This window comes from Vombatus ursinus, unplaced genomic scaffold (assembly GCF_900497805.2).
Source record: "Vombatus ursinus unplaced genomic scaffold, bare-nosed wombat genome assembly UNPS02000577.1, whole genome shotgun sequence".
NCBI lineage: Eukaryota > Metazoa > Chordata > Mammalia > Diprotodontia > Vombatidae > Vombatus > Vombatus ursinus.
Genome location: NW_020940355.1, coordinates 18,659,919 through 18,686,361, shown reverse-complemented (window position 1 = coordinate 18,686,361; position 26,443 = coordinate 18,659,919). Strand labels below are relative to the sequence as shown.

Here is a 26,443-nt window from a genome sequence, read left to right as displayed (position 1 = left end):
ACTGATAGTCCAGGATAAATGTGTTATATACGTGGATATAGATGTGTATATACACATATACATACATATATACATTTATATACAGATATAGGGGATTCCAAAAGTGTAAAACTTTTGGGATAGCCTGTATGATACTTTGTAACATACATATACTTATGTATATCATTACACAATATATGATAAATTATTATATATAATCATACCATATTATACTTATGACAATAGTATGTATCATATAATCTCATACACCATTATTATATCATATATCGTTAATAAGTATACAACATATCATTAGATACTATATATGTAAATGAAATAATTATATTTTAACATAATTATAATTATTGATATATACTACATCAATATCATACGTAATTGATATATAGTCTATTAATAACAATGTATAATAATGTTACATATGGTATAATTATATATGTGCATACATATTTTACACACATATATCTTGGACATATGCATATGTACCCAACAGATGAAACATGTATGAATGGTTAGGTTCCCATAGTGGACAATACCCCTGGAGGGTGCTGGAATGATCCAGAGGGGTGGTAGTGGTCTCAGGCGCAATTGGGGCACTTTGAATAAAAATAAAGGGGTGATGGAAGCATAAGGAAAGAAGAAAAGAAAATTTTGAAAAAACATTTGTACATATTTCGTCTGTTGTGTAACAGAGTTAAAGTCGTAGTGATTACATTATTTTCCAAATAATCACACAAAATACAAGTCATAACCTCTTAGCAGCCAAGTCCACCAGCAGGTCTTAACGAGGAAGTGTTGGCAGGTGAGTGTGTTGCGCATGGGAAGTCTAGCATGCACTGGCAGTAATATGTGTGTGTAATGACTTGTTTACAATACGATGCTATGTGGTTACATGATGCAATACTGCGTCATCAAAATTTCAATGCAGGAAAAAAATCCACAAATTTGCAATAAATTATTAAATTTAAGACGCATCGTTTATTTTTTAAACATTTATATGTATTTTTGTAATGATGTAAATTAAAAAAAATTGTTTAAAGGTTCAAAGAAAGTAGATTGGGGGGTGGGCTGAATAACTTTGTTTTTTTTAAAGGGGGCAGCAGGCCAAATAAGTTTGGGAACCTCTAGATTGTAAACAAAAGCTCTAAGTGACTGATAAACCAATAATGGCCCTTGAAAAGAAACAAAGAAACATTTCCCTCCTCTCCAGAGGCCACAGGATTTTAAGAACAGTGTTGCATTGCATTGTCTGTTGTAACTATTGGTTGTTTTTCATGAATTTTTTTTGTTGTTATAAGTAAGGGGGAAAGAGAGAAGAGAATTACCCAGAAATGAAATTGATGTAAAATAAAGGACTTTAATAAGACATTTTTTTTTTTGGCTAGGCAATGGGGTTAAGTGACCTGCCCAGGGTCACACAGCTACTGAGGATTTTGTGTCTGAGGCCAGATTTGAACTCAGGTCCCCCTGACTCCAGGGCTGGTGCTCTATCCACTGTGCCACTTAATAATACATTTTTAAAATAAATGTCGAGTTTTTTCAGAACTACTAACAATTAATAAATACGGCACCTATAACTTTAGCACTTCATTCAAGCATGAATAGAAAATGATAGATACAAATAAAAGGGTCATTAACATATACAGAGCAAGAGTCATAAAAACACTGGATGGTATTACCTTGATAGGGCTGTATCAGACATATAAACTTGTAAGATTTCATACAATTTTTCTGTTCAGTCAGTGGACAAATCATAAAACCTAACATTCAGGTACAATATGATTTTTTAATCTTTATAATTCCTATATTTCTCCCAAGAAGCAGGTTACAATATAATTTTATCTAAATATATCTTAATTTTGTAAAAAGCTGCATCTGGAATATAGGTAGATTATTATCTCTGTTAGCCCTCCATGACCCACAGTGCAACAGGAACCAGAAAAGAAAAAGTTTGTTGGCGCCTGTTGAAGCCTCTCTTGCCTCTATCATGAGAACTGTTTGGAAAGCTACTCATTGGTAATAAGGGAGCCCAATGTTCCCAACAGATGTTGGAACATTAATTATTAATTTCCTAACTTCTGTGTTTTAATTCTAAACATTCTATTAAGTTTCTGGTCAAGGAAATACATTCGTAATCTGGACTATGGATTATCAATGTTGTTGTTCTACTTTGTTTTGAGGCTGCATCTTTATGACAGGAATTCTTAGTCTTTTCTGTGTCATATACTCCTTTCTCAGACTGATGAAACCTAAAAACATCTTCTCAGAATGTTTTTAAATGCATAAAATAAAACAAATATACAAAGAAAACCAATTATGTGGAAAGTTAAAAAAATACTGAAAATAACAAATTTATGATAAAATAATATATCTAAGTTCATATGTAGTCTAGTAGCTATAATAATTTTGGAGTACTGATGAATGTAAATGATATTCTGAAATCTCTGCAAGACCTGTAATATGATATGAAAATATCTACAATAATTATTGGTGACAAAGTCACAGGGCAGTCAGTCAATAAGCATTTTTTAAGCACTTAATGTGTCAGATACTGTAGTAAGCTCTGTGGATGCAAGAGGAAAGAAATAGTCCCTCCCCTCAAGGGTCTCATAATATAATGGGGAAGATAAGCAAACAAATATGTACAAACAAGCTATATGTAGGATAAATAGGAAGAAGAAAGGCACTAAAATTAAGAAGGATTGGGAAAGCCTTTTTGTAGAAGATGGGGTTTTAGTTGGGACTTTAAGGATGTCAGGGAAGCTGGTAGGCAGAGATAAGAAAGAATATTCTAGGCATGGGGGACAGCCAGAAACAATACCCAGAGCTGACAGACTAAGGGTCTTGTTTGTGAGTGTCTTTGTTTTGTTTTGTTTTTGGTGAGGCAATTGGGATTAAGTGACTTGCCCAGAGTCACACAGCTAGTGCGTGTTATGTGTCTGAGGCCGGATTTCAACTCAGGTCCTCCTGACTCCAAGGCTGGAGCTCTACCCACTGTATCACCTAGCTGCCTCTAAGGGTCTTGTTTGTGAAGAGCAAGAAGGCCAGTGTCACTGGATTAAAAAATACATGATGGGAAGTAAACTGAAAGCAGACTGGGAAGATAGGGGTAGAGCTAGGTTATAAAGGAGTTTAAATGCCAAACCATTTCGTATTTGATCCTGGAGACAATAGGGAGCCACTGTAGTTTATTAAGTAAGGAAGCTACATTTTAAGACCTGCACTTTAGGAAAATCACTTGGGTGACTGAATGGAGAATAGATTGGAGTAAAGAGAAACTTGAAGTAAGAAGAATGACCAGCAGGCTATTGCAATAGTACAACCATGAGGTATGAAGACCTTCACCAGAGTATTGTCAGTGTCAAAAGAGGGTGTATTTGAGAGATGTTGCAAAGATGAAATTGACAGGCCTTGGAAGCAGATTGGATATGGGGAGTGAGAGATAGTTCAGGATCCAGGATGATTCCTAGGTTGGGCACATGCAGGACTGGGAGGATGATTGGCCTCTACAGTAATATGGAAGTTAGGAAGGGAAAAATACTTAGGGAGAAAGATAATTCAGTTTTAGACAGGTTGAGCTTAAGATCTCTACAGGACATCAAGTATGAAATGTCTGAAAGGCAGTTGGAGATGTGAGACAGAGGAAATAGGGCAAGACAGGTAAATCTGAGAATCGTTAGAATAGAGGTGGCATTAAGTCAGTGGGAGCTGATGAGATCACCAAGTGAAGTAGTACAGAAGAAGAGAAAAGGCCTCAAGACAGAAACTTACTGGACACCTATGGCTAGGGGGCATGACCTGAATGAAGATGCAGCAAAGGAGATTGAGAAGTGTTCATAGGCAGGAGAACCAGGAGAGAGTAGTGTCACGAAAACCTGTAGACAACAGGATGATCAACAGTATCAATGGCTATAGGGAGATCAAGGAGAATAAGAGCTGAGAAAAGATCACTGGATTTAGCAACTAAGATCACTGGTAACTTTGGAAAAAAGTCGTTTTGGTGGAATGTTGAGATTGGAAGCTAGATATAAGGGGTTGAGAAGAGAGAAAATGGAGGCAACCTATCGTGGATGGCCTTCTCAAGGAAGTTAGTCACAAAGAGCAGTTGAGATAGAGAAGGATAGCTAGGTGACACAGTGGCTAGAACACCAGACCAAGAGTCAGGAAGACCTTCATTCAATCTGGCCTCAGACACTTACTAGCTGTGTGATCCTGGGCAAGTCACTTAAACCTGTTTGCCTCAATTCCTCATTTGTAAAAATGAACTAGAGATGGCAAACTACTCCAGTACCTTTGCTAAGAAAACTCCAAATGGAGTTATGAAGAGTCAGACACAACCAAAATGACTGATCAACACAATAGTTAACAAAGATGCAAGGATCAAATCAGGGTTTTTTGAGAATAAAGGAGACATATGTATGTCTGCAGGCAGTGGACAGGGAGAGACTGAAGATAAGTGAGTGGAGTCTACAGAAGAGGCAAACTGTTAGAGGAGATGGGATACAATGGAATTTGCTTATGTATGCTGAGGGATCATTCTTGGATGGAGTAAGGCCACCTCTTTATTCTCTGAAGACAGAAGTGAAGGAGGAGATAATGGCAAAAGGCATATGAATAACATGAGGTGAGAAAGAGGGGAGAAGTAGTTCAAGGCAAATGGTCCCAAATTTTCTGTAAAATATGAGGCAAGGTTCTCAGCTGAGAAGGTGGTGAGAGGGAGAGCCATGAGAGTTTTAAGAAGGGATGAAAAGGTTTGGAAGAGCTCTTGTGGAGACTGGGAAGATGAACTGATGAAGGAAGTATAGTAGGACTGCCTAGCAGCAGTGAAGACCCAACAGTTGAGGTTGTGTAACATAAGTTTACAGGAAACTGAGTCAGAATGATGTTGCGATTTATTTTCTCCACCTTTGTTCAGTAGCATGGGTATAGGAGCAAAGTTCACAGACAGTAGGAACAATCCAAGGTTGAGGTTTGGCAGGGAACAATCAGCAAAATGATAAGGGTGCCAGGGACTCAAGACACAAGGTTCACCAAAAGGGGTTAAATGAGGAAAAAAGTGGCAAGAGCAAGAGAGAAGGCCTGTGAGAGAACTATAACCTCTGTTGAGGTTACAAAGTGGATGAAGTATGGGGTTTAGTAAAGGAAGACAGAGGGAGAGGGAAAAAGCCAACAGACTGTAGTTAGATAAGGGGATTTTGGAATTCTTAAACATAAAGCTAGTACATATGTGGGTGATAACCAGATCGAGGGTATGACTATCTTTGTGTGTGGCTGACGAAGGAAGGTGAGTAACTTGTAGACAACTGCTTATCAGAATTTTGATTGGATGGTAGATATGAGGTGCATGAACCTCAAAGGAAGAGAGAGGTTACTGAGTGATGGAGGTAAAGGAAGAACATGGAAGTGGCAATGGGGAGCACGGAGTATTCCAATTCCCTCACCTTCACCAGTGAACCAAGAGGAATGAGTGAAGATGCAGACAATACTGAAAAGGGCATCCAGGAAGGTTGTATCATCAGTGGGGAGCCAAGTTTCAGTGATAGGTAGAAGATGGAAGGAATAGGAGAGGAAAAGATTTAGGATGAAGCTAAGTAGCATTCCAGAGGACACAGTGGAAGGGGTAGGTGACATGTGGTTGGAAGTTTGGGGTGGAAGGGTTGAGGGGGATGGGAATAAGAAATCAGGTGTTGGAAGACAGGGAATGGGGTTTTGATGATGACCTATCTGGTTTAAGAATCACTGGGATATATGTTATGACCAGGTGCGAAAATAAATGTTCATCACTAACTGGAAGGCATCACTTCTCTTTGTAGGAGCCTGGAGATCAGGTTGAAGACAAGTACAGCATGAGATAGAAGGCACACAGTCAAATGGGAAGCCTCATTTCATTACTCCTATTCCCTGAAGATAAGGCAGGAAATGATGCAGCAGGAGATGGAAGTCAAACCTGCAAAGCAGGAGGAAATCCCATTCCCTACTGACTTTCTTCTTTCTCTTCTCTCAAAGGACAGGTCCAGCAGGAGATGGAATGTCTGAGGTCAAAAGGAAGGTTGATCCTCTTTGCACTGAGGCTCTCTAAATCACATCATCACGCTGGCAACAGGAGCTGGAAGTTGCCTTGTGCGGGCAAAGATAAAAAGTCACTCAGCTGCTCCCTAACAGCTTTCCCTCAGGAGATACATGCACCAGGAGACAGAAGGCTCAGTCAAAAGTCAAAGGAAGGTCTTGCTTCTCATCTCTTCTCACCTGAGGCTGGAGCCTGGGGGTCCAGGGACAGTAGGAAGTGACAATGTCATGGGTGTAAGGGGATGTTGCTTCAGGACATACTAAAGTTGGCCTGGCCCCTTGCCAGTTTCCCTCAGAGGACATGCACACAAGAGGATATGGTCAAACTCCTTCTTAATACTGCTAATACTACTATAGTTTATTGCCTAAATTCATAATTGAAGAAAATGTTAAATTTCAGTTTAAGTTTAGTGAAAATAAAGATGTATTTTTTTTCCCATCTAAATTCAAGGGACTTCCTAAAATTTGTCCACAGATCCATGGACATGTAGTCCAGATTAAGAATTCTTGCTTTAAGATGTCGACCACAACATCAGAATTGCCACTACCCTAACAACTAAACAAATCAGTATATTTTAATGTGGCATTATCTCCAACTTATAATGTTTCTGATTATTTGTATCTAGAACTTGTGATTTTATTGGCATTATCTCATTGGCATATCCAGACATCTGTGATTTCATCCAGGCATAGAAACCCTTCCCATTAATGCAGATTAGTAACTTCTTTATAATTTATAGTTTTAGAGTTATCTTGTGGCAATGAGAAGTCAAGTCACATGCCCACAGTCATACAAGCAAGTGCATGTCAATCATGTCTTAAACCAGGTTATACTAACTCCAAAGTCAAAACTCTATTCATCACAAATATTCATCACAGTCAGAAAAAGAATAATGCGATATAGAAATTCCACATCTAAAATATATGTGTAACCCATATTTCAAGCCTGAGGCATTTACATTAGACTTTCCTCAATGAGGGGTAGAATGATGACCCACTGCATGTCTGGGTGAAGAATGAAGTTGGTGGGAGGACACTGCAGATCAGACATTCTTTATTTCTCCTTTGAGAAAGGATGTGTATAGTTCCAGACTCTTGGGAGAATCATCTTTGCTGATGATTCTCAAATCTATCTATCCTGCCCTAACATCCTTGCTGACCTTCACTCTCCAGTCTCCAAAGGCCTTTGAGATATCTCAAACTGTAAGTTCAGTAGATATTTTAAACTCAACATATACAAAACTGAACTCATTATCTTTCTCCCTAAACCCTCCCCATCCCCTACCAACACCATCCTTCTAGCCCCTAAGGACCGCAACCTAGGAATCACCCTCTATTCTTCTTTATCTCTCACCCTCATATCCAACCTGCTGCCAAGGCCTGGCAATTTCATCTCTGCAACATCTCTCAAATAAGTTCCCTTTTCTCCTTTGACACTGATACCACTCTAGTGTAAGCCCTTATCACCTCACACCTACACTGCTGCTGTAGCCTGTGATGAGTCTGCTGGCCTTAAGTATCTCCTCACTCCAATCCAGTCTCCGTTCAACCACCAAAGTGATTTTTCTAAAGCATAAGTTGGAAAATGTCACCCTCTTAGTCAATAAACTCCAGTGGCTCCCTACTGTCTCCAGGATCAAATAAAAAATATTCCATTTTGCATCCAAATGCCTCCTACCTTTCCAGTCTTCTTATACCTTACCTCCCCCACCATGTATTCTCCAATCTAGTGACAATGGTCTCTTGGCTGTTCCATGAACAAGATACTCTATCCCTCAACAGGGAATTTTCTCTGGCTGTCTTACATGCCTGAAATGCTCTGCCTACTGACCTCCCGGTTTCCTTTAAGTCTCTACAGGAAGCCTTCTCCACCCCTCTTAATTCCAGTACCCTCCTTCTGTTAATTATTTCTATTTATCCTGTCCATAGCTCCCTTTCTCTGTCTCCATACATACATACATACATACATACACACATACATATATACATGTATATATATACATATGTATGTGTGTGTGAGTATGTGTATATTTGATTGCATGTGGCCTCCTTTATTAGATTATAAGCTCCCTGAGGGCAGGGACTGTCTTTTGTCTCTTTTTGTATCTCTAGTACTTAGAACAGTGCCTGACACATAGTTGGTGCTTAATAAATATTGATTGATTGACCAATTCCAGACATACGGAGAGAGACACCTAGATTTTGGAAGGCAGAAACATAGAGATAAGCCCCCTGGGTGAGACTGGGGTCTTTTTATTGATTGAGTTATCTCATTTCCATTTTAGAGCTCATTCACTCTGTGTTTTTTCTGGTATATTCTAATCTATATAACTTCTCTGATTTTGTTTGCTTTCTGCTTAGATAAATAGGCTTACTCACTATTCACTATGATGGTCTAGCATTTGGGAAGGAGTTAAACCTATGATTATAAGTTGTAAGTCTCCCTTTAAGAGACAGTGAACAAGTAAGCTAGTGGCTTTGTTGCTTTTGAATCTAAAAATTCATTCCTCTAGATCCACAACATGGTGGGGTGGGGGTGGCATATAGCTATATCTCTGGAATCTTGCCTGCCCTTCTCTAAGGAAAACTTTGATTCCTGCCTGTAGGGCAGTAGGATAAAGGGTCATAAGGCTGGCCACACTGTTTTCCTCTGACAGATGGGGGGCACAAAGGAGAACAGACTAGAATCACATCTCTCTGTCCTAATCTTACTTCCTAAATATTGCTGGTACAGAGCAATGCAATTTTTAAAGTTCAAAAACTACAAAGCTACTAGTTTCCCTGGTTGCTCTCTTTTAAAGCTAGCGGGGTACATCCAAGTTTATACATGCAGACTCAACTGCTTCCCACCAAATACAAATGACATAAATGACCATCACAAACAGCAAATACAGAGTAAATTCATTTTTGCAAGCACAGAGCAAATAGAAATCAGTGAAGTTATACAGATTAGGATATACCAGAAAATACACAAAATGAATGAGTTCTCCCACTAGGAGTGAGACAACTCAGTTCAACTACAAAAGAGACTCTACTCTTACCCAAGGGAAAATACAAGTTATGTCTCTAAGGAGACTCTATTCCCTTGCCACCCTGTTTTAGGACAGTTTTTTTTTATTTAAAGACAGCTGAAGGACATCTCCGATTCATTTAAAGAAGGAAACAAATGATTTAACATGCTTTATTCTTTTGACAAAAACAAATATCTTTAACATTTTTGTGCATTGGAAAAATGACAGGAATAAGAAAAATGTACAAAATCTAATAGTCCAACAAATATCTTCTCTGTAACCTCATACTATTTAATAATACAATTATAATAATACTGATAACAATATCATAATATTCACCACTTAGTACCTACCTCTTTGTGACACAATTTCCCTACTCTTTACCCTTAATAAAAGCCTTTCCTCTTTTGAAACAGAATAGAAAGGAAAGCACAAAGACCCAAAAGAGAAAACACCAAGACATAAATGTTGGCACCGCACTCCTCAAAAATTAATTTAAAAGACAAATATTTGCTGGCTTACATCTCTGCAGAGCCTGGCTCAGGTGGTCCTGCATTGTTTCTCTACATTTAGGAAGAATCTGTTCATTTGTCTCCTGGATTACATTCTTCAAATTCTCAAGAACTCTCACTTCTCGGAGGCCCCGTTTTTCCTATTCAGAAATGAAAAGGCAAGTTACCACCATTAAGTTGTTTAAAATCTTAGAACAAGGATTCTTAACCTAGGGCCCATGATCTAAAAAAAAAAAAAAAGATTATATTTTGATATAATTGGATTCCTTGTAATCCTATTTTTTGCATTTAAAAACATTCTTCTGAAGAGTCTATAACCTTCACCAGAATGCCAAAGGATCTGTGACACAAAAAAGGTTAAGACCTTTAGACCCTGTTTTCTGAGAACTCATACACTCTTCTTTTTAGTCATTACTAGGATTTATGCTGTATTTATATTTTTATACTTATATATGTACATGTAATCTTGATGAAATGTAAGTACCTTTTGAGCAGAGACTATTTCATTTGTTTAGAATAAGCTTCACCTTTTCCTAAATGTAAAAGTAGTTTATTAGAAACAAGTAGCTACTAAAAACACGGTTTTACAGTATACTACTATAAGTTCCAATTCTCAACTATAACTGACAGAAGGTAAGGAAGACCTGCATTCTTATTTTTGTAGATTAATTTTTTAGGAAGGAAGAAAACTAATGTCTTCTCAACTACAAGACAACAAGGAAGCTCAGAGGACCAAGTTAGCTACCATCAAAGGGTTGCTGTAGAAGTCGGAATCCTACCCTTTCCAACTGCCCCTTAAGATAATTCATGCATTCATTCATTTGGTATTTACTGAGTTTACTGTATTCAAAGAACTGTGCTAGGTAATGTGCTAGGTTAAATACAAAGTACAGTTCCTATTCATGTCACTACCCCACTCAATAAATTCCAGTGACTCCGAAAGAGTGAAAACTAGTCTATTTATCCCACTACATCTAGGTAGCCCCAAGCTCCTGAAAATGTTTCATCTTCACATCCTACCCAATCATCCATCCAGGTCATCTTGCCATCTGCTTGCTAACACATGTGGGCATCCTCAACTTCATCCTCTGTTTTCAACCTTTCACTCTGGATATAGTATTCAAATCAAGAGCACTACTAGTTCTACAAGGGGTGAGTGTCAATTGCCAGTCTTATAGCCCCACTCACCATCCAACTGAATCTCAAATCAAAACTCCCTTCCCTGGCCATTAATTCCCTATATCTGTTCTCTTCTCTGATTAAATGTGAATTACTTGAGGGCAAGGTCAATTTTATTTCTTTATTTGTTTTCCCAGTGCCAGGTACATATTAAATGCTTACTAAATGTTTTTTATACATTGATTTCCTATGGCCTCTAAAGTGAAAAACAACTTCTCTACCTAGCATTTAAAGCCCTTTTTAACCAGGGTTAAACCTATCTTTCCAGCCTCAATGACTACTTTCCTATTCACACTTTATGGCCCTGCCAATGTGGCTGGCTCTCTCTCTCTCTCTCTTCTCCCCCCATTTCTCCCTCCACCCCACCGTGTCCAGGCCTTCGAAGAGGCTCTTCACCATGCCTGGAATGCATTCTCTCTTTATCTATGCCTCTTTGGAATCCCTACTTTCCTTGACAGCTTAGCTCAAATACCAATTTCTAAATGAAGTCTTCTTTGATCCTTCTTAGCCACTAGTTCCTTCAATTAACTTGTTTGTACCGTATTTTGAATATACTTGTAAATGTCACCCTCTTTAGAATGCAGGATAGTTAAAGGCGAAGGACTGTTTCATTCTTGTCATTCATTCCCAGTGTTTGGCATAATGCCTGGTACATGACAGGCTTTTAATAAATGCATGTGGATTACTCCAGAGGGTTAAAATCTGGCATAAGTGTTTGTATATGTAAGCTTACATATTTTCATTATTGAATATGTGTTAATGTTGGTATATTTTAGAAAAGAACTTGAACTAAAATAGTAGTTCCATGAAAGTATCTCTAAAAAAATGAAGTTTATTTATATTCAGATTTCTTTTGGTCTATACTTATAATTTCACCACTGCATGTACGGAAAAATCCCTCTATAGATACAGGTTGACAACATCTCAAGACCAACTCATGGTTTTACAGAGTTGGCTGGAGTCACTGAGAAGTTAAAGTGACTTTTCCACAATCACAGGTATGTATCAGAGACAGGACTTTAACTCTACATTTTCTCATCACAAATCAGCTCTCCAGCCACTACACCGTAATGCCTGTCACTTGTATATGGATCATACTCCAAGAATTTAAAAAGGAAGATTAAATTGATTTCTTATTAACCTAATTACAGTAACAAGTTACTTCTACAAATTTATCAAGGCAATCCCAGTTCTTTATATTACTTGGAGGTACTATGAAGAGGGTGTGAAAACTGATCTAAATGATTTAAAGTTTTCCTTCTATTAAGAATTAGCCAATTAGACAGAAACTAAACCTAATATGTATCTACCTACCTGGCATCTATAATAGAATATTTTATTCTAGCGAGCCATTTTTTTTACTGGGCACTAGAAATAGAAGGTTACAATTGTGAACACAGTCTTGTTTAGGCCACGGACTTTTATGCCCTTGCTTCATTTTTCCTATCTTTTAAATTTTAAGGTAAAGTCCTTTTCCAGGAAAGTTTCCCTGATCAAGCAAATCTACACTTTAACTCATCAATAACCCTCCCCAAACTTGAAATTACCATACTTATCTGCATATTAGAATGATGATTGTTTTTCTCCCTCATTTATAGTATTTTCACTTGAAAGACTCAAACAGCTAGAACAACAATGATATGAATCCAGTAGGAACTTCATATATACCTTTTAGCACTTGGAACAGTGCCTGCAGAGGAGTTACGTTTCTGACTGCTTGACTTATTAGTAAATATAATAATAATATTAACTATTAATAGTTATACATAAGAAGGGAGAAAATGAAATCTCCTCAAATGTTGGAAGATGGAGCCACAGAAAAATGAGGCTTATTGTTTCATTTTTACTGAACGATACTAGATAAAGGTTAATCAGTAGAACGTTCATCACAGGAAACTAAGAAGTTCTAAAACTCTGTTCATAATTTCAAATGGAACCAAGATGAATAAATATGCATTAAGCCAGGAGAAAGGGTGATCATTCTTAAAAGCAGGGAACACAAAAGCATAGCAGAAACATATAGCAGAACCCTTCCAATTCTCTAGTAAATGCTGCCACCGTGTGGTATACATTTCCTTCTATTAATTTCTATTAGAACTGTTGACATATAATAGAAAAAATGAGAACTATTATCTACATATTTAATCATCTATCAAATTGACCTGTCCATAAACTATGGATCACATGAACTGCTTGGTTGTACTATACTTTTAAACTTCGTTAAAATGACACACAGCAATGATTACAATAGTGAAGAATACTGTTTTTCTTTCTTCAGACTCAAGCATCTCTGTACAAAAGCCCCAGAAATTTTAATGAAGTATATTAGACACTAGACTAAGATAAAAGTTTTTTAAAGTTACATATAAACCTTGAGGTTCCACAACAACTTCTATTTTTTTCCTTTGAATCGGTACAACAGAAAAACACAGTTGAGTCAGATGGGAGAAGAAATTTGTAATAATTCAGAGGGAAGGCCAAGTAGAAATTTTGAAAATCCCAATGTTTATTTAAAAATGCAGTTTTACTGCATTTATGCACATTCAATAATAAATTCACTCTACCAAGGCAGTTTTTACAAGCCTTTTCTTTCCTTTTCAAGGCTCCCATGGCTCCCTATACCACCCTCCCACCTCCAGCTGAGAACCTTGCCTCATATTTTACTGAAAAACTGAGCACATTTGCCAAGAGCTCCTTCTTCTCACCTACTCCTCAACTTACATGACTCAGATGCCTTTCTCCACCATCTCCTCCTTCACTCCTGTCTCACATGAAGAGGTGGCTCTTCTCCTTGCGAAGGGAAACCCTTCTACATGTGCCTTCCCCTCACAGTTAAACTTGAAAAAGCTATCTGCAATTGATGCCTCCACTTCCTTTCCTCTTACTCTCTTCTAAAACTCTCTGCAATCTTGTTTCCATTCTCAACATTCAGCTGAAATCGTTTTCTCTCAAGGTGTCAGGTTTTCTCTGATGGATCTTCAACCAGGGCATAGAGCCACTACCACTGGGAATAAACTTTCCTAAGTGTTAAAAGTATATCCTCTTTAGTAAGCATTCCTCTTACAAACTTATTTTCACCAGTCAATAAGTATTCATTAAGTACCATTTTCACGAGCCAATAGGTATTTATTAAGTACCTACTGTGTACCAATCCTTGTGCTAAGCACTGGGGATACAAAGAAAGGTAAAAAATAATTTCTATTCTCAAAAAACTCACAACCTAAGAAGGGACACAACATTCAAACAACTATGTATAAATAAGACACATACAGATTAAATTGTAGATAATTTCAAAGGGGAGGCACTAAGATTAAGGAAGAATTGAACAGCTTCTTGCAGAAAGTGGGATTTTTATCTGAGACTTATAGGGAAACCAGAAGGTAGAGATTAGGAAGAAGAGCGCTCCAGGCAAGTGCAGAGAGAAGCTGTCTATTTTATAGGTTTACATATTGCTGTTGTTGAGTCATTTCAGTCGTGTCCAACTTTTCATGAACGGATCTGAGGTTTTCTTGGCACAGATATTGGAGTGGTCCTTTTCCAGCTTATTTCATCTAGGAAACTGAGGCAAACAAGGTTAAGTGACTTGGCCAAGGTCACACAGCCAGTAAATGTATGAGGCTGGATTTGAATTCAGGTCTTTTGGTCTCCTCGCCACTTGTTCTGTTCCCTTTGCCACCTATCTGCATCATGCTCTAAAATTTAAGGCAGTGGTTCCCAAGTTTTTCTAGTGACAGTACAGCTTAGTAGACAGAGTGTTGGACTTACAGTAAGAAGATCTGGATTCAAATCCTGTATCATATATTCTCTACGAGTCTACGGGTAAGTCACTTGACCTGTCTGGGCCCCAGTGTTCTATCTAAAAAATGAAAAAAAGCAATTTGTACCAGTAGTACTAATGTCACAGGGTTACTGTGAAGTTCAAGTGAGACAAAATATGTAAAGTGCTTTGTAAACTTTAAAGTATTATATAAATATCAGCGGGTCTTTTTTTTTTTTGACTAATGAAGATCTTTCTTAAAAAAATTCACAGTTCTTCATATGATAGTAGATTTACTTAGTATGCACTGACTAAGAAAATAATGGCCAAATAACAAGTACACATGTGAATTAATAGGCTTCCTGAAATAACTGCAACCTACAGGTTGGAAGCTATTGTTTTAAGTTACAATCCTTTAAAGTGAAGAATGTAGAAGGCAAATAATGTACAAGGAAGATAAAAGGATATGAAAAAAGCACTTCAAAGGAAATGCAAATGATCAACACCAACATGGAAAAAAGTTTCATATCAATAAAAAGAAATGCAGATTAAAACAATTCTGAGATTTAATCTCACATCCAGCAAACTGGCAAAGATTTAAAAAAAGAAAAAAAAAACAATGTTAGAGAGACTATAGGAAGACGGATACTATGTCGTTGGATATGTGAATTGATCCAAGCATTTTAGAAAACAATTTGTAACTATATGAGAAGCAATAAGTCATTAAACTGTTCAAAAGTTTGGATTCAATGATCCCACAACTGGGGTTTTTGTTCAAGGAAATCAGTGACAGAAAGAAAGGTCTCATATATAACAAAATGTTCCTAATGACACCCTTTGTGATGCAGAAAATGGGGGTGGATGGATAAAAAATGACATAAGAATGTTCTGTTACATTCATATGCCAAAATCTATTCAGTCACTTCCTAGCATGTGAGCACCCACTTTGTAGCCTTTTGCTATGGAAAAAGGCAGTGAACAGAAAGTTAGCATCAGACAGGAAGATAGTTTGTCTCTGATACTGGGTGGGTGATGCTAGGCAAATCCTTTAACATCACAGTGCCTAAAGTAAGTCTCCAAGCCCTTGAAAGGAAGGAAGGAGATAAGAATTCAGAAGAACTTGGGAAGTCTTTATATGACACAAATCAAAGTTGGCAAAACCAAAAAAAATATACAAAATAACCACAACATGTAAAGGAAAACACTGAAATCCACCAGAACCTCAGATGAATTCAATGAATCAAGAGAATCACAGGATCAAATAACTTTGGAAGAAAACATAAAGGTCATCTAGTCCAATATTCTTGTTCTGCATATGAGGAAACTGAAGCCAGAGAGGTTAAGTGACTTGCCTAAGATGATGCAGTTAAGAACTGGGAGAGCTGAGACTCTAAGCATGGCATTCTTTCCATAGCACCACTCTGCGCTACAGTTGATGACGAAATTTACTTTTCTCCTTTCCATAGAGAAGGTGTAAACTACTAGTAGGGCATAAAGCATATGGTAAACCATGGTAAACGTACTGGTTTGTTTTTCTTTTCACCAAAGGGTTTCTGGAAGGTAGGGAGAGGAAGGGAGGAGTGGTGATTGGAAAATGTCAGCATTATTTTTTCCAGTATAAATAAGATTTTTTTAAAAAAAGAAAATACTTTAAATAATGCTTTTGAAGTATTAACATATTGTTTACCTATTTATTCTATATTCTTAAAGGTTTTTTTCTACCATGCTGTGGATATAAGAAGTGATCATGGAGAAATTAAAACTTAAGAAGTTTCTCTCTAATTCAGAGTTCTAACCAGTAATTGGTATTTTTAATAATAATATTTCAAAGATAAATACTCACTTCAAATTCTTTCACAAAGTAACGTGTTTCTCCTTGAATAATTGGTCGATGATCTAACAGCCTAGAATGAATCTCTCCCAGATCTATAAAGACAAAATAAATGTCAAGTTATTGGTAATGTGTGTGGAACAATGGAAAAAAAGCACTGGATTAGGAGTCAGAGAATTTGGACTTGAACCTGAATTTTGTCACCTAATTACCAATATGACTTCAGTCAAGTCACTTAATCCCTGTGAGCTTGTCTCCTCATCTAGAAAATGACGGAGTTAGCCTAGATCAATGGTAAAAACTCAAACAGAAACAGCCCTGGTACCACATAATGACTTTAAAAAACCACATATTAACATTATCTATGTTCTATTGTATTTTTATTTTGTCAAATGTTTTATTTTGTTAAATTTATTTTATTATAAATTATTATTTTATTGTAAATTTATTTTGTTAAATTTTGTTAAAATGTTATTTTAATCTGGTTTGGTTGTACTTGAGTGTTGGGGCAGCAATTAAAGGGCCATGTGTTTGACATCTCTGTACTAGATGACGTCTAAGTCCTTTCTAGCTGTAAATCTATGATCCTATTCCTTGCTGGAAGTAGTACAACAAGCTTTTTTGTTTGAAATTTTTTCTAAAATTCCTAAGATTTAGGAAAAGTTACAGGTACAAGAAAGTTACAATTTAGAAATTTACCTGTGGTAAACTTATTCATTCTACACTTAACAATCATGAGGCCTAAGATGTATAACCTGAAATTTCTAGAGAAATTAAATTATTACATACAGTTAAGTGTTGACCAGTACTATGTGCTTCACAAGTAAGTCCTTAGAATGATTGATCTATAGTTGCTACAACTTCCTCACTAGTCTGTTTTTCAAAAAGCATTTATTGCCTACTACGTAGGCTTAACAATGTGTTAAGCCCTGGGGATGCAAAAAAATGGTAAAAGCTTCTCTTCAACCCCCAACCCCAAATATTGCTTCTCAAACCACTCTCTTCCACTTGACCTTCTTTGTTCTTTTGACACTATTGACTACCTCCCTCCTCCTAAGTATTCTTCTCCTTCCTTCTCTTCTGTGGCACTGACTGGCCACTCCTGGTTCTTCTACCTGATTGCTTCTTCGCAGTCCCTTTTTTCTGGCTAATTTTCTCCAGTAAGTGTAGCTATCACTCAAGCTTTAATGCCGGACCTTTTACTATTTTCTCTTTATCCTGGTGAGTGCTCATACTCGGACCCCACTTCCAAGACCACATTTCTCCCCAGCCTCAAAAACACTATTCCTGACAGTTTCCCTCCAGCCCAAAGACCTTATCTCTGGCAGTGACTCATGAGTGGGCCCAGTGAGGCAAACTATCTTTCCCTGTTACAAGAACAAACTGACCTCTGTAGAATTTCCCTTATATGAACAGGGCTATCTTGTACCAGCAAAACTATCAAATACTGATGCCCACAGTTACCGTATACAATCCAGAGGCCAAGCTATAGACGTCAACTCCTTAAACTATCTTGTCACAGATATAACAGATCAAAAATATACTCTTTAGGTACCCTCTCTTCCCCCTCTCCAAGATTTCCAGTAGTGAATGACATAGTTGTATGTTATCACCTAATTAGCATACTTGCTGTAATCCACTACTTTTCTTATATAAGCTTTAGCATCATTCTTGTCAGGTTGCAAGTTCCCTAAGGACCTCTGCCCCCTTGTATAGCATGACAATAAATCTTTTCCACCTTGACTTAAAGAATGCTTGAGTCTGTGAATTCATTCCAGATGACAGTGTCCTATACTCTGGTCCTTGAGGGGTCTCAACCTCTCAGACCTTAACAGGTCTAACCATGTCACTGGCTTGCTTAAAAAAAAAGAAAAAAAAAAGCCTTAGTGGTTTTCAATCACTTCTAGGATGAAATAAAATGTGCTGTTACCCTGGCATCAAAGTCCTCAACAATCTAGCTAAACCTACTTTTCTAGCTTCGTTTTATAATAATCCCTTTCCATCCACCTTAAATTCCAGAAAACTAGTGTTACTTGAATTTTCCTAAAGTTTCCTAACTTGATAAGCTATCTTCTGCCTTTCTGCATTCACATAAGCATCCACAATGTCTGGCATAAACATCCACCTCATTGCCAACTTTTACATTCTTTATTTTCTTTCAAAGCTCACCTCAGGTGCTATCTTCCTTTGAAGCCTTTCCTGAACCCCCTGTTAAAATGCTCTCCCTAGCAAGGAATAGTTTACCTGTCAGATTTATGAAGAATGGAAAAATTTATGACCAAACAAGAGTTAGAGAACATTATGAAATGCAAAATGGATAATTTTGATTACATTAAATTGTAAAGTTTTTGCACAAAGCCAATGCAACCAAGATTAGGAGGGAAGCAGAAAACTGGGAAAGAATTTTTAGGCGCTGATTCTTAGAATCTAGCCAATAGCCAATAGATGCTCAGATTCCTTAAGAGTCTAGCTAATGTGGCGAATCTTCAATAAACTTTGTTTTTGGCTGCAAGAAGGCTTGGGTCGGGGGGGGGGGAGCTAAGATGGCAGAGGGAAAGCAGTGACTTGCTTGAGCTCTCCCTCAAACCCCTCCAAATATCTATAAAATATGGTTCTAAACAAATTCTAAAGCAGCAGAATGCACAAAAAAACAGAGTGAAACAAACTTCCTGCCCAAGACAACCTGGATGATTGATCAGAAAGGTATATCGCGATGGGCAGGGAGAGGAGCGCAGTTTGGCATGGGCACACAGGCCACAGCAAACCTGCAGAAGGCCTCAGAGGGCTGAATCGTGGGCAGCTGTGGCAGTTTCCAGACTTCTCAACCCATGAATGCCAAAAACAAATTAGAAAGTCAGTGGGAAAAGTCTGTGACTGCGGTGAGAGAGAAAAGCTAGGTCTCAGCCACAAGTCCAGAGCATGGCCTGGGGCTGTGGCTGCCTCCTGAGCTTCCTGCCCACAGACTGAGGGGGAATCGAGTGACTGATCGGGGCAGGATTGCAGGGATCACTTTACCAGTGCTGAGGCAGGAATCTCTTGCTTTTACCATACTTGGATCTGGGTCACAGTTCTGAGGGGTAGTCCTGGAGCGAGGTGGAGTGCTGGCATGGTGGAGCTTGTTGTGGCAGTGGAGAGGAAACACCACGCCCCTTATCGTACCACCCTGAAAGAACTGAAAATTTACTGGTCCCTAGAAGTATCTCTAAAAGAGCTGTACAAACCCCTGAAGCTTGGGACAGTACATTCTCCACATTGGAAGCAGACTCTTACCTTAACAGAGAGTTTAAAACTCAAGTAATTGGCTGGGATCATGAGTACGCAGAGCAAAAAGAGTCAGACTATATTATCTTATTTTGGTTACAAAGATGATCAAAACATACAACCGGAAGAAGACAATAAAGTCAAAGCTCCTACATCCAAAGTCTCCAAGAAAAATATGAATCAGTCCTAGGCCTTGGAAGAGCTTAAAAGGGATTTTGAGAAGCAAGTAAGAGAAGTAGAGGAAAAACTGGGAAGAGAAATGAGAGTGATGGAAGAAAATCATGAAAAGCAAGTCAACAGCTTGCTAAAGGAGACCCAAAAAAATACTGAAGAAAATAACACCTTAAAAAATAGTGTAACCCAAATGGCAAAAGAGGTCCAAAAAGCCAGTGAAGAGAAGAATGCCCTAAAAAGCAAAACTGGTCAAATGGAAAAGGAAGTCCAAAAGATTACAGAAGAAAATACTTCCTTAAAAATCAGAATAGAGCAACTGGAAGCTAGTGACTCTATGAGAAATCAAGACACTGTAAAACAAATCCAAAAGAATGAAAAATTAGAAAACAATGTGAAATATCTCATTGGAAAAACAACTGACCTGGAAAATAGATCCAGGAGAGAGAATTTAAAAATTATGGGACTATCTGAAAGCCATGACCAAAAAAAGAGGCTAGACATCATCTTTCAAGAAATGATCAAGGAAAACTGCTGTGATATTTTAGAACCAGAGGGCAAAATAGAAATTGAAAGAATCCACCCATCTCCTCCTGAAAGAGATCCCCAAAGGAAAACTCCTAGGAATATTGTAGCCAAATGCCAAAGTTCCCAATCAAGGAGAAAATATCACAGGCACCCAGAAAGAAACAATTCAAGTATTGTGGAAACACAATCAGGATAACACAGGATTTGGCAGCTTCTACATTAAGGGACCAGAGGGCTTGGAATATGATATTCCAGAGGGCAAAGGAGATAGGATTACAGCCAAGAATCACCTACTCAGCAAAACTGAGCATAATCCTTCATGGGAAAAAATGGTCATTCAGTGAAATAGAGGACTTTCAAGCATTCTTGATGAAAAGACCAGAGCCGAATAGAAAATTTGACATTCCAATATAAGACTAAAGTGGAAAATGAAGAGGTAAACAGGAAAGAGAAATCATAAGAGACTTATTAAAGTTGAACTGTTTACATTCCTGCATGGAAAGATGATATTTGTAACTCATGAGACCTTTGCCAATATTAGGGGAGCTGGAGGGAAAAAATTATATGTATGTATATGTATAGATAGATACATAGATAGATATAGGGCATAGGGTGAGTTGAAGATGAAGGGGTCATATCTGGAGAATAAAATTAAGGGGTGAGAGAGGATTATACTAGGAGAAGGAGAAAGGAAGAGGTAGAATGGGGTAAATTATCTCACAAAAAAAACAGAAAAGAAAAGGCTCTTACAGTAGAGGGGAAACAGGGGGAAGGTGAGAGGGAATGAGTGTATCTTATTCTCATAGGATTTGACTTAAGGAGGGAATAACATACACATTCAATTGGGTATGGAAATCTGTCTTACCCTACAGGAAAATGGGGGGGGGGAGACAAGACAGCAGGAGGATGATAGAGGGGAGGGCAGATTGGGAGAGGGGGTAATCAGAAGCAAACACTTTTGAGGAGGGACAGGGCCAAAAGAAAGAATAGAATAAATGGGGGGCGCGGGATAGGATTAAGGGAAATAGAGTTAGTTTTTCACAGCATGTCTACTATGGAAGTGTTTTGCATAATCGCACATGTATAGCCTATATTGAGTTGCTTGCCTTTTCAATGAAGGTGGGTGGGGAGGGAGGAAGGGAGAAAATTTGGAACCCAAAGTTTTAAAAACACATGTTTAAAAAAAAATGTTTTCATATGCAACTGGGAAATAAGAAATACAGGAAATGGGTTACAGAAATCTATCCTGCCCTACAGGAAAATAGACAGGGAAGGGGATAAGAGAAGGGGGGAAGAAATAGAAGGGAAGGGGTATTCAGAATGCACGCCATCTTGGGGTGGGGGGAGGGGCGAGATGGGCTGAAAATTTGGAACTCAAAATCTTGTGGAAGTAAATGTTGAAAACTAAAAATAAATAAATTTATTAATTTAAAAAAAAAAGAATCTTTACAGCCAGAATCTCTGATAAAGGCCTCATTTCTAAAATATACAGAGAACTGAGTCAAATTTATAAGAATACAAGTCATTCCCCAATTGATAAATGGTCAACGGATATGAACAGGCAGTTTTCAAAGGAAAAAATCAAAGCTATCTATAATCAGACGAAAAAATGTTCTAAATCACTATTGATTGGAGAAATGCAAATCAAAAGACTCTGAGGTACCACATCACACCTATCAGATTGGCTAACATGACAAAACAGGACAATGATAAATGTTGGCAAAGATGTGGGAAAATTGGAACATTAATGCATTGTTAGTGGAGTTGTGAACTGAGCCAACCATTCTGGAGAGCAATTTGGAACTGTGCCCAAAGGGCTACAAAATTGTGCATACCCTTTGCTCTAGCAATACCACTTCTAGGTCTGCATCCCAAAGAGATCATACAAATGGGAAAAGGACTCACATGTACAAAAATATTTATAGCAGCTCTTTTTGTGATGGCAAAGAACTGGAAATTGAAGGGATGCTCATCAGCTGGGGAATAGCTAGCTGAACAAGTTGTGGTATATGAATGTAATGGAATAGTACCGTGCTATAAGAAATGATGAGCAGGCTGACTTCAGAAAAACCTGGAAAGATTTATATGAACTATGCTGAGTGAAGTGAGCAGAACCAGGAGATAACTGTACACAATAACAGCCCCACTGTGTGATGACTAACTCTGACAGACTTATCTCTCCTTAGCAATGCAAGGATCTAAGACAGCTCTAAAAGACTCATGATTGAAAATGTTGTCCACACCTAGAAAAAGAACTATGGAGTCTGAATGCAGATCAAAGCATATTATTTGCGCTCTCTCTCTTTTTTTTATTTCTTTTTTCTCATGGTTTCTCCTATTGGTTCTAATTCTTCTTTACAACATGACTAATGTGAAAATAGGTTTAATATGAATGTATATGTTGAGCCTATATCAATTCACATACCATCCTGGGGTGGGGGTAGAGGAGAGATGGGGAGAAAATTTGGAACTCAATCTTATGAAAGTGAATATTGAAAACTAAAAATAAATAAATACATTTATTATTAAAAAAGTAAATAAAATTAAATGCTCTCCCCATCTTTGCCCCCTCACTTGTTACCTGACATTATACTTATACCACATGCTGTATGTGTTGTATTCTCCCTACTACAGCACAATGTAGAAACCTTTAGGGAAGACAGTTTCCTTGTTTTCTTTGTATACTCAACACCTAGCACATTGCCTTGCACATATTAGGCATCCAACAAATACCTGCTGAACTGAATAGATCCTTACAACCCTTTAAGTGCATTATTCCCATTTTACAGATGAAGAAACTTCAGGCTCAAAGAACTGTGAATTGTCTAAGATCTTGGAATTAATATAAGTCAGACTGGGATCAAAACCCAAAGTCCAGGATTTTCTACACCATACCACACTACCTATCCCATGGGAACAAAGATACACAGACATAACTCTTCCTTGTGTTCACTGGCATATATTTTTAGTCTTCCACAAATATATATTCTAATACTCTTACGGAACTGTGAATTCATTCATATGTAAATTCCCTCTGATCAGGTCTGCAATCAATTCCTGCCCATCCTGTGCACCTTGTCCATGTGCTTTCATAAATTCGTCACTGGAGGTTCACCTAACATGCTGGAAGCCATCCTCAATTTCTTCTGAGATTTCAGGGATACCAATAGGAGCAAGAAGATTATAATTTATCCCTTGTTTTCACTAAGTAAGTAGTCCTTCTATTTACTAGCTATACTTTCTTCTTAAGGTGCTAGAGCCTGCTCATACCTCCCCCATTCTCCCCTCTATTTTCCCTTCAGTAATTCTCAACTTCAGTTATTCAAGGGGTTTCAAGCGGCAGAGGTGAGGGAGAATGGTCCAGACCTCAGGCCAACCTGTACAAACTATGTAGATTTATGAAACAATGGCAAGGCTGCCAGTTCAGCTAGAATACAAGATAACTGAGGAGGAAGTAATGTACAATCATCTTGGAAAGGTAGACTGGAGTCAGATCGTGAAAAACTTGAAATGTCAAACAGAAGACACTGTATTTTATCCTAAAGACAACAGGAAACCACTGGAGTATCTTGAACAGAAGAGATATGGTCAAACCTGTGCTTTAGGAATATTTAGCTGCTACAGAGAATATCAATTAAGGCAGAGCAGTAGAATCAATTAAGGTATTGGCTATGGGGTCAGAGGATCAGGATTCAAATCAAATTCAACATGTACAAACAGAATTCATTAGCTTCCTCCCCTCCTTCTGCACCAACCTTCTCTTCCCAACTTCCCTATTATGTCAACGGCATCACCATCTTCCCATTCATCTAGGCTAAAATCTCATTGTCAAACTCATCTTTTCACTTACACTTATCCTACATATCCAGATTGCAATTATTATCATTTCTACCTTTACAGCATCTCTCACATGTCCCTTTCTCTCTATTCATAAGCCACTATCTTTATCACCTCTTACTCACCTGGTCTATTACAATAACCCTCTAATTAGTCTACCAATCCACCCTCCATTCAACTAAGAAAATGATTTCCTGAAGCAAGGTTCTAACCAGATCACCCAACATGTCATTCAACAATTTCCAAGGATTCCGTTTCCTCCAGGATCAAATACGCATTGCACTTTAAGCCCTTCAAAACCTGGACCCTTCTTACTATTTTAGTCTTCTTACATTTTATTTTCCTCCATATACTCTTAAGATCCACCTATACTGGTCTTGTTCCTTATACAGGAGACATTTCATTCCTCTGTCTCCCATGCCTGGAATGCTCCTCTACCTCCTCGTTTTTTATCTCCTACTTTCCCTGGCTTCTTTCAAGACTATGTTCAAATCCTACTTTTTGCAAGAAGCCTTTTCCTTCTACTCAGAGGAGAGAGTTCTCTGAGATCACCATCCATTTGCACTAGGTGGTATCCCAAAAGTCTTAGTGCAGTATTAAGCTTTAATGATTTCAGAAGTATGTGTGCTACAAACTTTAAAAAAGTTTATTTAAATCTAACATTTATTGTTTTGTGAATTTTGAATACATATTAAATTTAAATTTAATTTCATAGATGACACTTCTCAGACAGTGGATTGGTAGAGGTTCTCTTGCTCAGCCATTTCCATCATCTTATCTCTTTCCATTAGACCTTTTCTTGTGCAATGTCAAAATTGATCTGTATGCACCAAAACTTCCTTCTTTGGATGATCTTAATAAAGCTAGCACTTCAAAAGTCAACTTTTCAGTCACTCAATAGGAGCTGATAAAAGTTTTTACAAAATTCAAAAATCAACTAGAGCAATATATATATAAGCACAAGATGTGAGTACTGAATTATAAGATATCAGTATTTTAAAATTTAATTAATCATTGAATGGGAAATCCCTGACGTCAGGAACCCTGGGTTTCCTGTTTTATTTTGTTTTTTAGTCTTTCTTTGTTTGTATCCCTTAGCCCAAAGCCTGGCACACAGTAAGCCCTTATAATTGCTTGTTGGCTGACTGACTTCTAACATTTACTACCTGTGTCACCCTGAGCAAATCATTTCCCCTCTCCAGGCCTGTTTCCTCAACTGTAAAACGAGAGAATCAGATTAGACACGGTGTCGGAGGCCCAGTCCAGCTCTACCTTTATGAACGGAACTTAGGTGGGCTGGGTGCAAGAACTCCGGGTTGTGAGAACCAGAAGGGTGGTTGTCTGGTAGAAAGAGCACTTGGCAGTCGATCCAATGACATAATATGTAAAGCGCTTCGCAAATCTTAATACTTGAGAGCAGGGGCTGTCTTATGACCTTCTTGTACCCCCAATTCTTAGCACAGTGCGAGGCACATAGTAGGCGCTTCAAAAATGCTAGATTATCACTATCGTTGTTGACTGCAGCGCAGCAAGGAGAGCGCATGTGGCGGCAGCATGGAGGGGAGGCCGGCCTCTTTCTGGACGCCTCTGGCCAGGGCATCTACAGCCCGCAGACCGGCGCAGACACAAAACAAACCCCAGGAAAAGCGGGGGTGCATGGAAGGGCGGGGCTCCTGGGGATTAGGGCGGAGCGGCTCACGAGGGGCTGGGGCGGGGACCACGCCCGTGCCTGGGCTGGGGAGGAGGCGCCCACTCCAGGGTGGAGGACGCAGGGGTTCGGCCCGGCCTACTCCTTGGGGCCGCAGAGGTGGAAGGTGGGGAAGGGGAGCGCTGACAACTCCTTACCCTTGATAATAAGGTGAACTGGCGAGCTCGCCGGTCCCTGCGAGTCTCGTTTCTTGCCTCCTACCGGGACCGCGGCGGGGGTGGGGGCGCCCTCGCCCCCCGAAGGGGCCTCAGTCCCTCCGCCGCTCATACCAACTAAGGAAGGAACTGCCTCCCCGGCGGGCGCACTGCGCTTGCCCAGCGCTCGCTCGCACCTCGTGCTACTCGGGCTGGCTTCTATTTATTTATTTATTTATTTATTTATTTTTGCAGCGTCATCCCTGGGCGCCCGTGCCCGGTTGAAGCCGACCAGGAGACGGTCGCCGCGCAGAGCTAGCGAATCCTCGAGGGAGCTGGGAGCAGTGAAGCCGAAGCTGCCATGATGAGTTAGGGCAGGGGCGGCGGGAGATGAATTTGGTGGCGGTGTCCCGGGCTTCGGGCCCGGGAAAGGCGGATACTGTGAGAGGCA

The 26,443-nt window shown here is 38.7% G+C and overlaps 1 protein-coding gene across 2 annotated transcripts in view; it reads right to left on the bottom strand.

The window, feature by feature from the left end:
• BLOC1S5 (biogenesis of lysosomal organelles complex 1 subunit 5) overlaps window positions 1-26,173 on the bottom strand; it is a 56,824-nt gene extending 30,651 nt beyond the window's left edge. Inside the window, exons 1-3 of one of the 2 annotated variants that reach the window (XM_027844751.1) lie at window positions 25,996-26,173; window positions 16,366-16,448; window positions 9,597-9,726 (exon numbers count right to left, since the gene is read on the bottom strand). In XM_027844751.1, coding sequence (XP_027700552.1) covers window positions 9,597-9,726; window positions 16,366-16,448; window positions 25,996-26,125 — 343 coding nt within the window. In that variant the 5' untranslated portion in view covers window positions 26,126-26,173. Of the gene's footprint in view, window positions 1-9,596; window positions 9,727-14,530; window positions 14,622-16,365; window positions 16,449-25,995 lie in introns of those variants that run through there. The other variant, XM_027844839.1, reaches the window with a different exon arrangement.
• Window positions 26,174-26,443: the final 270 nt, after the last annotated feature.